The sequence below is a fragment of the Poecilia latipinna genome, unplaced genomic scaffold (assembly GCF_001443285.1).
Source record: "Poecilia latipinna isolate Pla-1442-1.1 unplaced genomic scaffold, P_latipinna-1.0 Scaffold862, whole genome shotgun sequence".
In the NCBI taxonomy this organism is placed as follows: Eukaryota; Metazoa; Chordata; class Actinopteri; order Cyprinodontiformes; family Poeciliidae; genus Poecilia; species Poecilia latipinna.
The window spans coordinates 192,741-209,416 of NW_015113478.1; the positions used below are offsets into that span (position 1 = coordinate 192,741).

The window sequence follows — 16,676 nt, forward strand, 5'->3', positions numbered from 1 at the left end:
AATGATCATTAATAATAAGCAGGAAGTTAAACAAGCTGCAAGGTTTTTCATTAAGGTTAAAAAAAAAAAAAAAAAAAAAAAAAAAATCCAGGTTCCTTACATCAACATTTCCACTCAGGTGTTACAGACCTCACTGAGTCATGTCGCAAAGAAAGCCAGGAACAAAGTGGGCAGCAGCAGATCAGCGCCACATCGCATCCCTGCACTGAATCAGGTGGATTTTAACACAGTGACAGCAGAACCAGAACATTCTGTAGCTCCCACACGACTAATGCTTCTTTGTAATTCCATAAATGCCGGTTTCCACGGAGAGCGCAACACATCAAACTTCACCTCGTGGGGTTTGTTTGAGTCTAAGCGTGCACTTTAAAGCTCGCACACACTCAGACATTTAGGGGCCCGAGGTAGCTATTAACAATAATGGCCTCCGGCTACCGGTTGCCTTGGAAACGGAGGCGAGGAAACAAAGGCATGTTTGGAGGAGCTGATGAGTCGCAGGGAGTTCACATCTGTCTCCTGCGAGGTCCAGAGACGCTCCCATGTGCGTTAGGACGCGATTATCGGCAGATGATTGTGGATGAAACAGTCGATTCACCATTCTTCAGGTGAATTTAATCAGATTACAGGAGCTCTTACTCCTAATCATGACTAAATGAGGACAGAAATAATCCCATTTGTGGTACTTTGTTACAGTTTTTAATAAAACCAGAGGTACATTTAGGAGGGGGCAAAAAAAGGAAGAAGCTACATTCAGCCATGCATGCAGCGTTAGTTTAATTATTTGGTTTGTTCTGCTATTTTATTAAAGATCTAGAAGATGGAAGAACAGTCAATATTTTAGCTTTGATAAAAATTAAATGTTAGACATGACAGGATCTCAGTTGCATCAACCGAACGGCCGATCAAGAATCTCCGGCTTCTTTGCCCGGACGAACTAAAGAGTTGCCCGGTTGTTTTTCTTAGGACACAGATGCTTCCCTGTCCCCATTTCGGCCGCAGAGGTAATAAGCTCGTGAGCAGAAACCAGACGTTCCTCTCACCAGAATGTCATGCATGTCGAGAGGGAGTCTCAAGTATTCATCGATTTCAGACTTTGGCGGGCGGTTGCGACATCGGAGTCTCCGGCAGAACGAGTATTGATGCTTCTGCGGATTTTAAAGCTGCTCCTCAGATTTTTTGATAATTTGAAATGAGTAATAAAATTGTATTTGGGAGCAGTTAAAACATGTTTTGCTGCATTGACATGCGTTTTTTTTTCTTTCTGCAAAGTCTTCATAGTGGAACATTTGATTGGCCGATTCTTTGTTGCAGAGGCGGTAACGTCTAGCAATATGGTATCCAACGGGACAAATGCATAGTCCCTCTACTGGGACTATTTAAAAAGATAAAACTATAATATATAAATGCGCCTCCTCACTATCCTACACTTCCATTCAGCTTATCGAAACAAACTTTTTTCAGATTAGTCGAACCCGTAACGAAAAACCCAACTGCTGAAACACATCCAGGAGGTCTGCAGCTTTTAAAAAAGCATTTTGTTCAAAATGCCGTGCTCTCACTCTACATTATTAATTTGACATGAACCCCTAACATTAAAATTTGTTTATTTTCTCATCTTTAACATTCCAGACCTTTTTAATAGACAAAGCTCCTTTCATTTAACTCAGTCCTCCAGTTTCCTGCGAAGCTGGATGGTTTCTGAGGTGAACAGCTCGCCTTGCTTTTTTGTCAGAAGGGAAATCTGTTCAGGTTGCATAAAAAAGGTGTGCGAGGGTATTTAGAAAGAACCTAACACGAACTCGCTCGCCTCACACAGGAACAACGAGCAGCGTCAGTCGTGACTGGAAGTTTTCGAGTCACTCGTTCATCAAAGCGACGTTCAGTCTCTTTCATCTCGTGCAGAACTCCCAGTCTCTCTCTCTCTCTCTCTCTGCAGCTTTCATCCCTTCATTCCTCTCCTCTCCTCTCGTTCTCCTCCTCACACCGCTGCAGCTCTTTGAGCTAAACCCGCTGCCACCTGCCTGGTACTGAGACATCATGCTTCATCATCAGAGTGCATGCTTGCGTCTGAAGGCTCGTCCTTTAAAATCTAACGGAAATGGAGCTTTGCTGCTGTTTCCAATTCATTGCAATCATTTTTTGTTTTTACAGTGGGGAAAAAAGCAACTCTTAAAAACTACAGTGTCACGTTTTTTTTCCCCTGCTCGTCGCTGCAGGAAATCTGAAAACTTGTCCGTCTTGGCACTTGAGTCATGTCGTTTTTTGTTTTTTTTTGCAGTCACAGTGAGGATCAGAGTGATGGTGTGACACATTTACAGGGACACGGCTCCCAACTCCGCAGTTTGTCCTCCTCTGCTCAGTGTTTGGCTTAGTTTGAGTCCTGCCTGCTGTTTCAGGTAGATGCGCTCCAGTTCTGCTTCAGAATGGAGCTGCAAATCCTCTGCAGGCGGCGTTAGGACAAACATATGTGAGTTTTGTCTAGATGAAATGAAACTGAACGTATGCAAATTTTAAGCTTTGAGGGATGCCTTTGTTAAATACCATAAGGTTGTCCAGAGTTCTTCTTGCTAGAGTCTGTTTTCTGTGCACCAAACAGCTTGAAAAAAAAAAAAAAAATTCCCAGGTTCTTTTATTATAAGCAACTCAAGGTTTTTAGAATTTAATTGAACAGGATGATTTGCTTAAAAAGATTTTCTGTCTTGATGTGGCTTTAAACTTGCCTTAACACCAAAACAAACAAACAAAAGAAAAATAAAACTACAAAAGTATTGTAGAAAAGGGTATGATTATGTAGGAGATTTCCTATACACCCTGAACGCATCACAGGTGTAACCCGACAAAGAAAAAAAGGCAGCAAAGAAGCAGCCGAATGACTGTGTGCGTTCATAAACCTAACCACACACACACACACACGTACCTAAATACCTGCTTCATGTACATGTACATTCTGGCAAACATATATAAAGAGCAAAAATTGAACTGGACTCTTCCTGATCTGTTCCGCGTCCACATAAACCTGTGTTCTGATCAGACACTCTGAAGTGATTGCTACCAACTTAGATCCAGAAGTCTTCCCAACAAGCATTTTATAGAAAACACTAAATTAATTCTGATCTGTTTTAAAAATTGATGGATTCATTTTCGGCTTGGAACAGTCTGTACATGTTCACGTACAAGAAATCAAGCTGGTTTGGAATATTTGACTGATAAACGTCCAACAAACGAGCTCCAGAAGTACCTTGTTTCTTGGACAGAAGAGAGTCCCTAAAGTAAGTTGTGGTGATGCGATTGTAGCTATTAATGCAGATTCAGTCATTATTCATAAATGTTTGTGCACAATTTCCACCAGTCATTGTAACTCTTCTGAAAATCTCTCCAGTCTCATTAACATGTTTTTGTTGTTGTTTGCTTCATTTCTGACCAATCACTTCAACATGGCTGAATTTCGACCAATCCATCAGCCCGCTTCTCATGTAACTTCCTCTTTCACGGCGTCTAATGCGAGATGAAAGCACGTGTGACTCTAAGCAGTAACATTTACCTCAATATTGAAAGAGCAAAGAGTCAGGAGACGTTAGATCAGGTTAAAATCAGTCATTTTAGGCCTCAACGATCACAACAAACATGTCGCGTCGTCCTGGAGGGACTGATGAGAGAAAACTTTAGTGACTCAAACTCCACCCTTGTACTCCTTCTGTCACCCTCTATCAGGCTTCATTGCACCACTTCTGCTCTGACATCAAAACGATGATTTTTCAGTAAAAAGTTAAAGAGCAGAACCCGCTCTGGAGCTCCCGGAAGTTTCCCATGTCGTGATGTGCCGCGCTAAAAGCTTCAGAGCTGAAAGGTTTTGTGTTACCTGCTGCGACTCTGATTCAGCTTCCAAATTGAGGCTGCTGCTGCTGCTGAGGCATCATATGCATCAAACAAAAATGAGTGTTTTAAAGCCTGTGGGGGCGCTGATCGGAGGACTGGATCTCCCGACAAAAGGAGCGTCGGTTCAAGTCGACGGGCTGTTCGAGTTCTGGACGTCTTTAATATGCTTGGAAAATTTAAACGGAACAAGATTTGGTCGCTCGCTACGGAGTCCCGTTATTTCGCAATTTGAGATTACACTCATCTCTTGTGTCCAAATGCATCCTCCAATGACGAGGCTGTCTAATATTACACCCAATTGGAGAGTTAATAGAAAACTCACACAGATAAAAAGAAGAAAATGTTGTATTTGAATGTGATAGGTCATTTGAAATGACAAGATTATTCCATTAAAGAATGGCAAAAAGACATGAATGCTAAAAATGGAAAAATCGATTGGAATACAACCTGGGTTAACATCGCTGGATCAACAGCCAAACACTTCGGCTTTTGTCGTCAGACATTTAACACCTCAGAAAAGGTTCATGATGAAGTTAGCCCCTCATCCATGCACTGCAAAAACACAAAATGGTACCAAGTATTTTTCTTGTCTCAGATATCTTAGAAAAGTTGAAGTGAGACAAAACTAACTTACTAGTATCTTTTTTAGCAAGATAAAGAAGTTTGTTTTAAGTGAACAATTTCTTCATTTTGATGAAAAAGTTCTAACTTCACTGGCAGATTATTTAACTTATAACAAGACGTTTTCCCCGTGTTATGAGTTAATTTATCTGCCAACAGAACTAACACTTTCTCTTCAATATTGAAGAGTTATTTACTTAAAAAGAGGGTCTATATTTTTCTGAAAAGTTACTTTTAAGTTTGTTCGTCTTATTTGTAGTGTAATAACATATTTGCACTACTAAACTAATGTTGTGACTCGCATCACTAAAGTGTTATGTGGCGGCCATAAAGATTAGAGGTGATCTATGTGGGTGGAGTTTAGGGTTGAGAATAATTATTGTGAGGGGTGGGAGGGATTTCTGAGAAACGTTGAGCTGTTTTACAATGTAATGTCTCCCTTTTGTGCTAAAACGATAAAAAAAAATTGTGTTTCAATGAATGAATAAATAAATATACAAATGAACACGTGTTGATGTTTGCGGATCTCAGGGTGTGCGAATGCGGCGTTCCTCAGGGGAGACAAAGTGACTTGATTAGTTTCTAATTGGCTCCGAAGAGTTGAGACTCAGGAATTCATCAGCAGCAGCAACAGCATCATCATCATCATCGGCAGCCATATTGAATTCTTTCAGTTCCGTCAATTGATGGTTCGTTCCGAGATTCCTGCAGCTCGGAGCGTCGGGATGGCAGGAAGCCGGGGATGAAGCATCTCTGTGATTGATGCAAGTCATTTCCTCGCTGTCACCCTCCCTCCGAGGAAAACTCCCACTCACTCGTAAACTCCTCCATACACGCACAGGCACACACGTGCACACACACACACACACACACTCACACACACACTATCTCCATTAAAGCAGCGTGTTCCCGGCTGAACTACAGAGTCGTGACAACGAGAACGCCTGATTGGATCAAACAAACAGGCGAGAGGAGCTGAAGAGCAGCGATTCATTCTCTTAGTCATTGTGTGTGTGTGTGTGCTGCTGCAGAACTCCTCGAGTACGAAGACTGCAAACAAACACGACGACTTACAGAACCGGATCACTGCACACCGATGGGAAACAGGGCCACATTCTCAGGGGATCCGTTCGAAACAACTAAACTCTCATCCGTTTCAATCTCGTATCTTAACTTCACACAGAAACATAAATTCGGTCGAACGATCTCATGAATTTAATTTGATATTGTCGAGCTGCGGTGGCTTACCGTTCCTTCTCTCCCTCCAAAGCGGCTTCAGCGGTCAAACTTTAAAAGCAACCCACGCTTTCATGACATTTTTCACTTGTACATAATGAGATGTTTTTTATTTATTTATTTTTTATTAATTAATTCATTTTTTTAAACAAACACGGTGCGTTATGGCCAAACATTTCTAATCTGGTTCTGATATACATCTTTCCGAAAGTTTTGTGCTTCATTTGCATATCCAAGTTGCCATATTCTTATATAGGAAAAAAAGTGAGTTTGCACTTCTACCTCTCCATCACAAAGCTAAACTTTTTCAGACTTTTTTTTTTTTTAATTGTCAAGTCATGAACTTTAACACTGAAACCACCTGAGGCCTACAGAACCTCAAATGGAGATCCTGACCTTTTATTTTATTTTTTTTATTTTCGGAGTATTTCGGCATCCTACTGTGGGGTGAACCCGCTGCAACGTCCTCTCTTGGGAAGAGTAGATGTCGTCTCAACCTGTTTCCGTGTTATGAATATTTATTTTACTTCAATGGTCTTGGTACTCGTCTCTTGTTGCTTCTCTGCTGTCACCGCTGACGTCTTGCCACCCAAACGCAGTTTGAAGTTTTCAGTTTGTCTTATTTTTATTTCTTTGACCATAAAATGTCAGCACGTATTACAAATGTACGCCAATATTATTCGGTTCTGCAAAGCGAAATAAAACTCTTTATGTTTTGCATTGATCAACGCCGTTTCGCAAACATTTTCCTTTGGCTTCTTTGCCTCTCCGCCGCCATCTTTTTCTCATTACGTTCTGTCCTCCGTTTGTTTTCCGTCAGCTCTTTTAACCGTCTGCAGATGTTTCAGCCAGCTGGACGTGTTAAGACGTGCCTCAGGTGTCAAACTAGTCTCAAAACGTCCCATTTAGTGGCACATAAAACGTGACGCATGTTTTCATAAAAATAGCGCTTCTCGCCCAAGAGATGATTGAAGTAATTCTTCCAGCTTGTTTGTTCCCAGAAAACCAGAGATGCAGAACAAACAATGAAAAAAAAAAACAAAAAAAAAAAACATCAGTAAATATTTATAAGGGGACGTTTAACTGTTTCTGCTCCCTCCTCACCTGTTGCTTTGGGCACCATGGAAACAAAATGCAGCAGCCAATGAGCCACTGGCTGCATCCGAGCAGAGGCTGGCAGGATGCCAGAGCATTCATTGTTCCATGTTTGTGATGTCAAAGTGAACTATTGTCTGGTGGCTTTGTTCCTGCTGCGGCAGCCGTAGATCCATGCAAAAAAATAAATAAATACATTTAAAAAAAAAACAGGAAGGTTGCAGATATGACAGCAGAACCATCTGAGAGGGAGGAGACTCTGGATTTAACGATTCGCTCTCACCACGATCTGCAACAAAAACGCTTAGCATCAGTCACGTTGTCTGCCTTTTTTTTTTTTTTTTATTAAAACATCACTCGGGATCAGGTCTCAACATTTGCAAACATTTTGTGCTCTTTCATAAACCAGTTCTTAGCAGAAACCATAAAGCTTAGAGCTGAGGCGAAGTAGGAGAAGGAACATCGAATGAACAAGAAAGGGGAGGAAAAACAATAAAAACTGATGAAACAAAGAAACGAATGAAGAAAACCCATCTACTTTATAAACTTTAATAAACACGTGACTTTACATAAAACGCGTCCTGCATGCAGCAGGCGCACTTTCTCTTTGGAGCACGTGAGGTCACGCCGCATCCAGAGAAGCAGAGCGTAATCGTGCTGCATCGTGATGCAGAAATACCCTTTAGAAGACCATACCAGATTATTACCACAACAATGACACCAGGAGGGTCACATCTGTACGCTACAGTGTGCAATTTTTTATTTTATTTTTTTATTTTTTTGTAGATAAGTATGGTTTGTGCCCCTCCACCAGCTGTCTCAGCCTCACTATGGAGGCGGAATACCAAGTAAAGCTCACTAACTCCCAAATTGCCTCATAAAATTTATAATAAAAGCAGCAGAAGAGCAAGATGAGACAGGAGATAATGTTTTTCTATCAGAAATCCAAGCTTTTTTTTTTGTACGAAGTGCTTCTGTAGGTCTCTGCAGATCAACGGCGGTGGTAGTTTTCCACTGTAGGGACAGGGTGCAGCAGAGGGAAATGTACTCGTATTTGGACAGTCGGGGGAGGGAGAAATGAGCCGTGTTGCAGTAAATTGAATATCATTTTGTGGCTTTTAGAGGGAAGAAAGAATTCAACAGAAATCAAGCGCTGTAAATAAAGCGACGCCTCTTCCAGTCGCCGTTCTTCTTCCAGAAAATAATCCTTAACAATATCGACAATGTTTTCAGGCCAAATGCTGCTTTTAATGGAGATCATTAAAAGGTCAACATTGTGGTTGGAGATGTAGAATTTGCTGTTTGTTGTGGTGATAAGACAACGGTTAGCAAGGTGCATATCAACAGCGTATGCAATCCAACGCTAAAGGAACATTTGACCTAGCTATGTGCTAAATAATAGTTTATTTTTGGAACTTTTGCTATGTCACATGCTTGGCAGCCATTTTGCATACTAAACTTGGGGCGGCATGAAGTCATCGAAAGACCTTTGCTACAAAGACGGGTGATGCAGCTGCAATACTGTGTAAATTAATTATAGTAAAGGTGAAGTTTAGACATTTTGGAACATCCTAAGACATCTTCAAACTCCAGAGTTTGTTGCAATCATTCTAGTTAATAATTAAATCATCAGTTTACATGATGTCACTCACAGATATCATCCTGTGCTTTAAAAAAAAACCCCATCACATCAGTAAATGGAGCTAAACCTTCGATAATCCAATCCTGTCTTCGTTACACGAAGCAGCTGGAGCCGCAGATAAGACGGACAGATGCACCAACAGACTCCCGTCCAGCTTCCAGGCCTCATAAATGAACACAAAGACAGTCTCTGCTGTCCGACGGCCTCCTGCAGGACCTGCTGCAGGGTTGGCTGACCTGTTCCGGGTCGGCTCCGTAAAACGCAGCAGCCATGTGAACACGGCGCAGGTGCGAAACCGCATCACTGTTCAAAACCGTAGCCTTCGTGGAACAGAGGTAAAAACTTTGTCAGTGGGGTCAGATCCGGTGTCAGTAAAGTAAGCTGAACTAACGCTTCTGCCCTGCAGGCTCCTGATTGGTTATTAGTTTTTAACCTTATTGACCTTTAACCTTTGCGTCATTCACTATTCAATCAAGTCAAATCACACTTTTCGGCATCAGATGCCTCTGGTGTAATCACTTCTGAATGCATTTCCTGGTTCGTAAAAAATTCACTCATTTGCCTGATTACTTTTCTATTACATTCCTCCCACTCAGAAAAATGATTTTTTCTGAGCGGTTTTTTTGCTTTTTAAAAGCAAAAAGAAAATAAATAAATGAAACATACATAGTTCTGTAGATCTATTTGGTGTTTGTCAAAGCAGGCCGTTCCCATTCATTCATGCTGTTATTTATTCACTCCGCTCAGGCATGATTCTTCATAGCTAAGACAAACCTTTGTAGATACTGCAGAGTATTTTTGTTGGGAGGAATCTGCATTAATGGAGATGCATTGAAATTATTCTATTCATAAATTTGAACTTTCCGGTTATTAAAAAAAAAAAACCTCTAACAGGCTAAAATATGTTTTCATTTTTGTTCTTCCGAGGGTCTGATGACTCATTTTACTTTACAGAGGGTGGATGAAAGATTTTAGACATTTCACATTCAACAAGAGATATTTGGTAAAGGTTTTCAAGATTTTGTTTATTTATTTTTAACAAATGAAGCGCGTCTTTCAGGACAGAACTGTGGGTTTCGTAAACAGGAGTTTTTCAGGAATGTGTGCTGAAGTTCTGGATGACAAGAAAAGCTTCCGGATGATCCGGATTGGCTTTTTCGGCTTTACAAGGCATGTCCGTAAAAGCCTGTTAGTAAAATAAAACGTATTATAAAAGACCGCCAGACGCATCACAGCTGCCGTCTCGTCGCTTGATATAAAACACGTTATTATACCAAGCTGATTCATAAACGACTAAAGGAGAATTTTATTCTGAGGGACTCTGTCATCCTCTATGAAATTCGGTGGTTGGTTTTGTTTTCAAGCGACGCCGAGTCTTGCGTGGAGAAAGCGACTTTCTGTCAACTAGATCCAGACATAATTAGGTTGTATAGGATCGATGGTGGCTGCATAAAAATTGGAATTAAGAGTTGCGATTTTGACCAAATGTTTCGAGTCCTTGCGCACCAAAAGTTCCAGGAGCTGAATGAGACGAGATTTCTGCTCAGAAACACGTGAAGGTGAGAGGGACATCATTAGAAGCTGCTGCTGCTTGGAGGTGTTTTATTCTCAGTCTGAAGGACGGGACAGTCTGACACCCAGCAGCTGAGACCTGAGAGAACTTCGGACTCTTAACCGGACAAACACGACCAATTTACATGTTCTCTAAAAAAAAAGAACAACATGTCTATTTGTTGATTAGGTTCATTTAAAAAAAAAATCTCAAATATGAATAAAATCCTCTTTTCTGAGAACCTTGAAAAGATGAGTGAGTTTGTTGTGAAGGGCGTGTGAAAAGCTGCAGGAACAAAGCTGCTTTTTTTAAAAGGAATTTCTGCTCATTTGCTCTGAATCACAGCAACAAAGTCTGGTGTCCTGTGAGCGGTATAAATTGGTGTCTGTGTTTTCTTTTTTGTTTTTTGTTTGGTTAAAAGCTAACGATCATAGCGGTGCAGACATCATTAGGAAGAAGGAGGAGTCTGATGTTGGGATGTGAGGCTTCGTGTTCGTTTGCTCCAAAAAAACAACCTAAAACCAGCTTTTTCTCCACCGAATACAAATAAGTTTGAGCAAACGCAATTTTCATGTGTTATACGTGCTTTTTTTCTTGTTCTTTTTCATGTTACCCGTCCGTTCTCATGTTTCTCGCTGCATCACCTCCCAGAGAAAGTTGGTCCAGTGTGATCCTCGAGACGTTTTGAAGCTATTGTCGAAGCGGTTCAAGTGTCACTTTGTCCCATTTATCTTCCACTTATCCAGGATCAGATTGTAGAGGCAACATCTCGAGCAGGACAAGCAGACATCCATCTCCCCAGTTCTTTGAGTCATTTCAACAAAACCAGACGCTCTCCTTTCCAGGACTTGACGCCTTTTACAACAGCGTCGTGATCAGAGACGCTAAGCCGTTACGAGAAAGTCCAACCTGTAGCAGTGGCGAAAAGCTCTGTTTTGTAAAAGCTCTTCTGTTTTTTTCTTTTTTTTTGCTGATAGTCATTTGTAGTCGACTCTAGTACTCCTTACAGGGTGCCTAAGAGTCACTCTCTGTACTGTACCGGTCAGCGTTTCTTCTCCAAAACCTTGGTGTAAACATTCCCAGGAAGAGGGAAAGGTCTGAATCCTCAGAAACTGGAGAAAGCTCTCCTAGATTATCTCCATCTCTTCAAACGGATCACCTAAACCTGCAGAAAAGCCTGTTTCTTCCAAAGAAAAAAACTTTTTTGTTGTCTTTTTCTTCTTCTTTTTAAGTATTACTTTTGGTGTTTTCCTGTGTTGGTTACAATTAGTAAAGTTACACAGTAAAAGATTGACAGCACTCTCAGAGAAAAAAGATGGGAGTTCATTTATCAAAGTCATATGTTTGCCATGTTTTTCATACATTTAAAAATACCTTCGGTTCCAAACTAAATATCTAATTGAAAAAAATATTTCAATATTTTTTTAAAATAATTAATTAAAAAAATGTTTAGCTTCCAAATGATTTAGAACGCTACATGTTTCATTTGTAAACAGAATATTTAGTTCCAAACTAAGTAGTTAAATCTGAGCTAAATGTTTAGTTTTCACACTAAATATTCAGATTTCAAATTGCATATTTAGTTAGAATGCTAAATATTTAATTTGAAAACTAAATATTTAGCAGAAGCTAAATATTTAGCTTATGGGTAAAGTTTTAAAACTTTTAACTAGTTTTAAAACTAGTTAAAATAACTAGTTTTAATATTTAGATTTGAACTAAATATTTGTCATGTTGACAAAATATTTAATTTGAAAGCTGAATATTTCGTTTGAGAACAAACTTTTTAGTTCCCAACTAAATCTTTAAGTCTGAGCTAAATACACTGCTCAAAAAAATAAAGGGAACACTCAAATAACACATCCTAGATCTGAATGAATGAAATATTCTCATTGAATACTTTGTTCTGTACAAAGTTGAATGTGCTGACAACAAAATCACACAAAAATCATCAATGGAAATCAAATTTATTAACCAATGGAGGCCTGGATTTGGAGCCACACACAAAATTAAAGTGAAATGTTCCCTTTATTTTTTTTTTGCAGTATATTTAGTTGTCAAACTAAAAAACATAGCAAAAGCATAATCTCCACTGCTTGCAGGAAAGTTGTCTCTGAAGTAATGTTTTTTTTATTTTATTTCATGTATCATACTTTTTTTTTTTTTTACCCTATTCAGAATTTTACTTTTTTTTCCTGTAACTTCACACACGGCACCTCGTATTTTCCTAAGCATGTTCAGCTGCAACTTTATTTGTTTCACATCTTACTGTCTGAAGATACTCTCGTCTTACAATAAATAAATCAAGCCTCAGAGATTTCATTGTTTCCGCAGCTCTGCTCCTTTTTACTGTAACATCAGTCTGTTTTTTTTTTTTTCTTTTTTTCCCCTTATTTGTCTTTCCTGCTGCGGCGTTCCTCTCTCCTTCCTCTGGAGCATCGGTGATCTCACCTCCTCTCACCATCACCTCCCCTCGCTCTTCCCCTTTTGTTCGGTGCCTTTTCACTCCGCCGCCCCTCCTCCATCTCACTCGCTCCCCTCCCTGCGAGAGTGTGTGTGAAAGTGTGCGTGCGTGCACGGGCGGGCGTGTGTGTGTGCGTGCCGATGCACCCGCCGGCGAACAGGTGTTTGAGCCAGAGCTCCAAAGCGAGGAGCAAATAGATAGCGCTCGCTCCCGCCCCGGACCCGCTTTAGAGACTCCTCTCCTCCTGCAGAGATGATCCGGAGCGTCGGGGGACCAGCCGGGAGGCATCAGTCTGAGAGGTTTAACCCAGCAGAGGAGGCTGGAGCGCTGGGATAAATCTGCTGCTCATCCTCCTGCTGGTTCCTACAGTGAGTATGGGAGGAAGTTGGAGAGGATTCAAGCCGGGATCGGTCCGATTCTGCAAACTGAGTTCTGAGTGAGCAGGTGTATGTGTGTGTGTGTGTGGAGCTAAAACACCATCGGTGAGGTCTGCCGTAGGACCCTCAGAGGATCAAGTCCGCTGGTGTTTTTTTGGGCAGGGGGCGGGGGAGGTTAGCTGCAGCAGTCTGTCAGAAGCGCGGGTTGCACCTGTTACGCAAAGACACTTGTTGAGATCTGAATTCATCCTTTAGTGTCTCTGGCGGGAGATTCTTTAAACATTTTTTTTTCCCCTTAGGAATCTGAAAGAACCCTGTCAGGTCTCAGCTTTCTTCCTTTCTGTCTGGGGAAGTGAATGCAAGGAGGGCGGAAGCCGTCGGAATTTGATTCCCGTCTCTTCCCCTGTTTCTGTGCGTCAGGTCGGACAGTAAGATCTCCCGCTTGGCTCAGCGGTGGAACCAGAGGACAGCAGGAGATGCTCTGATCCGAGACCTGAAGCCCCTGTACCCCACAGGAATCTATCGATCCTCGCTCAGCCTGGACAGGTGAGCGTACGCACACTGATGCGCACACAAACACACACACACACACATTTGCTGCTCAGAGTGCAAACTTCTGTTGCCGCGCTGGCGGCGAGGAAGTTCATCCTCACTTGTGGAGACGTAGCTTTTTGTCCGCTGTGGTGCACTCCGGTGATTTACATTTGAAGGGAACCGGAGCGTCAGCAGCACAACCTTTTCTATTTGTCATCTCTGCATCATTTCAATGTGAGCAATCAGACAAAGAACACAGTGTTCTGCGTGTGGTGATGGAATATCCACTGTTAAAATAAAATGCAGCTGTTTCTTAGAGTTTATTTTCAGGTGCAGAAGCCATGTGACATGTTATGGAAGTCCTGGTGAAGGAAAATATGGGGATTTTGTCTCCCTGATGGAGATTCGGTCAACAGGACTCTAAACTTTGAATCAGCAGCTGAACGTTCTCGCTTCGTTAAAAAAAAATCACCTTGAATAACTTTTGAAGGAAAGAATTAAGCTGAATTTCTGAAACGAATGCTAACACCAGTCTAACAAGATGTTCACGGGAAACATCAAGCCAATCAGACAGATACATGCAGCTGGAAATATCTAAAGAAGGTAAATCTGCACTGGGTGTAAAGGAAAAAAAATAAGTTGGATATTCCCAGCTAGCGTGAGCTACACTAAATGTTCAAGCTGCAACGTGGGAACGTCCAACGGACCAAGGAAGGCATCGGAGCATCAAGATTTGAAGCAATCTTCCGAAAATGGAGATTGAACAATAACAGAGCCTAAGGATGACTGAACAGACACGATTCTGGAGGAACTCTGAGGGAGCTGACAGGAAATAGGGCCAAATAACAACAACAACATAAAAAAACATAAACACCTGAACAAAGATCCAGAGGTCTGATTAGAAACAAGTTATGGAACGTGGATAGTTTAGATGAAAGTCATGAGAAAAGGCATAGAAATGGTGCCGGAGTACTTGTTGGTGTTAAACATCGTAGGTGAAAAGTGAAATCACAGCCACAGATCAGAACAGTTTAGGTACAGAAGCAGGGCAGATGGAGGTCAGGACATCTACAGGAAATACACAGCTGGACCTTCTCTCATCCAATCAGAGCACTCCGACTTCAGGAAACACGGAACAACATGGCCGACAAACCATTCAAGATGTCAATCCAACTGGAATTTTCTGGACAAAAACTTAAAAATGACCAAACAATTCCACATTTGGGCGGCTAATACGTTAGCTTTGGTACAGTCCGCAAAGAGTTCAAGAAAAGTCAGAGGAGCTGTAACAAATAATTCACTAGGATGTTTTTTGTTTTCTTTCATGTAGTGATTTGTTTCTCTGTGTTTGACCTGGACAAAAAAAAAAAAAAGATGCATCGGTAATTACAAGATTGCAGTTTAATTTGAGTTACGTTTTACAAAGCCAGGATGTTCAGCTGAACAAACAAGCTAAATAAAACAGTTTGCCATCGTATCTGTAATCGTTGGTCAAATAGCTGACTGGATGTCCTCAAAGAGCTGGGTTTTTTGTGTTTTTTCTTTTCATGTTTTTTACAGAAATTTCAGAATTATTTGCTGTAGATGTCTGGTTCGTGTCATTTTTGAAAGCTATTACTAAAGATTTAAGTCCAGTTACACTCAATCAGGATTGTCCTGATTCACAGATGTCTGAACACTGAAAACACAGAAGACTGGTGGCAAAGCATGAGGTTTTGCAATGAAGCTGGATTTTTATTTTTATTTTATTTATTTAAAATTGTTTTTATTGTGGATGTAGTTGCTGCTGCTGAGATGTTTCCATTGCGGTGTCCAGACTTTTCCATGTTGAAATTCCAGGTGGGAAACGCTACACTGCAAGTGTATCTCAAATTGGAGGGAGAACTCGGTGTATATGCTGCAGTCCCATATGTCCTTGGTGTCAGTGGGTGATTGTTGGCTGTTGTTATGCTCCTGTGTTTAAATTATTCACAGGAGCACAGATTTTTTTTTTGTGCCCTTATTCAGCCTGAGCCAATAGCCCACTTAACCCTACTCATCTGCTGCCATGGTTACCTCCCGGTTTGATTCGGGGAATAGGTTAAACTGCTGACCTGAGCTGCGCTTTAGGTGAGCACACAAAGAACCAATCAGAGGGATCTGCAGTGTGTGTGTGTGTGTGTGTGTGTGTGTGTGTGGGGTCTGGTTATTCCTCGTCTTGTGAGGACACGTCTTTATATCCTGACTGCACAGCTGTTTTCTGAGAACGAGCAGCCGCTATAAAGACGCTGCAACGTGAATCATTAAACCCAGAAACTTAGAGGAAGGCCTGGTTGTATTTGTGGAGGCTGACACCAAGCATGAGGGGGAAAGGGGCAGGAAAAGTCACCATCGCACACAGAAGGTTATCTTTTACCATGTTATACACTTCGTTCACGTGGCAAGATTTTCAAATTGTGGACTGTTTTTCAAAACCAGAGAGAGCGCTCACGTGACGTTAGAAAGTCTTATGTGTAACAGGTTCGGACCTACAATGTGTGTGGGGTAACGCGCTACGCACAAACCGGTCTTACTCACCAACATTTCAGACGTCCGATGGGAAATCTCGCAAAACTCCTATGTAACGTCAACGTAAACAAACATGGCCGACTGGGAAGAAGCAGTTCAGTTCAGTTTATTTGCATGGTGCCAACAAATGTCGTCTCCAGGCACTTTCCAACAAAATCATTTCAGTCCAATCATCCATACATCCTAGTTATCAAATAGTAGTGAACTCAGCTGATTATTCAAAGTAGTTTAAACAGTTTAAATCTAAGAAAATGGCACTGGTTTGTGGACTATGTTTAACAGAGAAGAAGAAAACAATAAAGATGTATTTGACCTTCACCAGGCTGGATTGGATTAGTTCAGATTGATTGACTGATTGACGGTTGGGTGGATTGATTAGGTTATTGTCTGTGATCCTTCTTGTCACCTTATATTTTGTAGATTTCTCTGCTTTTACAGTTATCACAACATCTTCTCTGGAGTTATACTTTTTCTAATATCTCCCAAAGGCTGGAACATCTCAAGGCTGAATTATTTGTTCCTCAGCACGAATCACACAAATGGATCTGAAGCCTTTCAGGCATTTTTTTTTAAATATGAAGTTTTCTATTCACCGCCCTTCACTTTTTCTTTGAATATCTAATTTTAGAACACCTCTCTCTCTAAAGGCAAAGCCAGGCAGTTGATAGACATCTGTTCATGAACTTTTCTATTGATTGGTGTGGACCTGGTTTATCTGCAGTAAAAAAAAAA

General features: G+C 41.1%; 1 protein-coding gene across 3 annotated transcripts in view; it reads left to right on the plus strand.

Moving 5' to 3' along the window:
• ankfn1a (ankyrin repeat and fibronectin type III domain containing 1a) overlaps positions 1–16,676 on the plus strand; it is a 93,461-nt gene that overhangs the window by 34,601 nt on the left and 42,184 nt on the right. For all 3 annotated transcript variants that reach the window (XM_015048154.1, XM_015048156.1, XM_015048153.1), the window contains exon 7: positions 13,284–13,409. In XM_015048154.1, the coding sequence (XP_014903640.1) occupies positions 13,284–13,409 (126 nt within the window). The remainder of the gene's footprint in view (positions 1–13,283; positions 13,410–16,676) is intronic.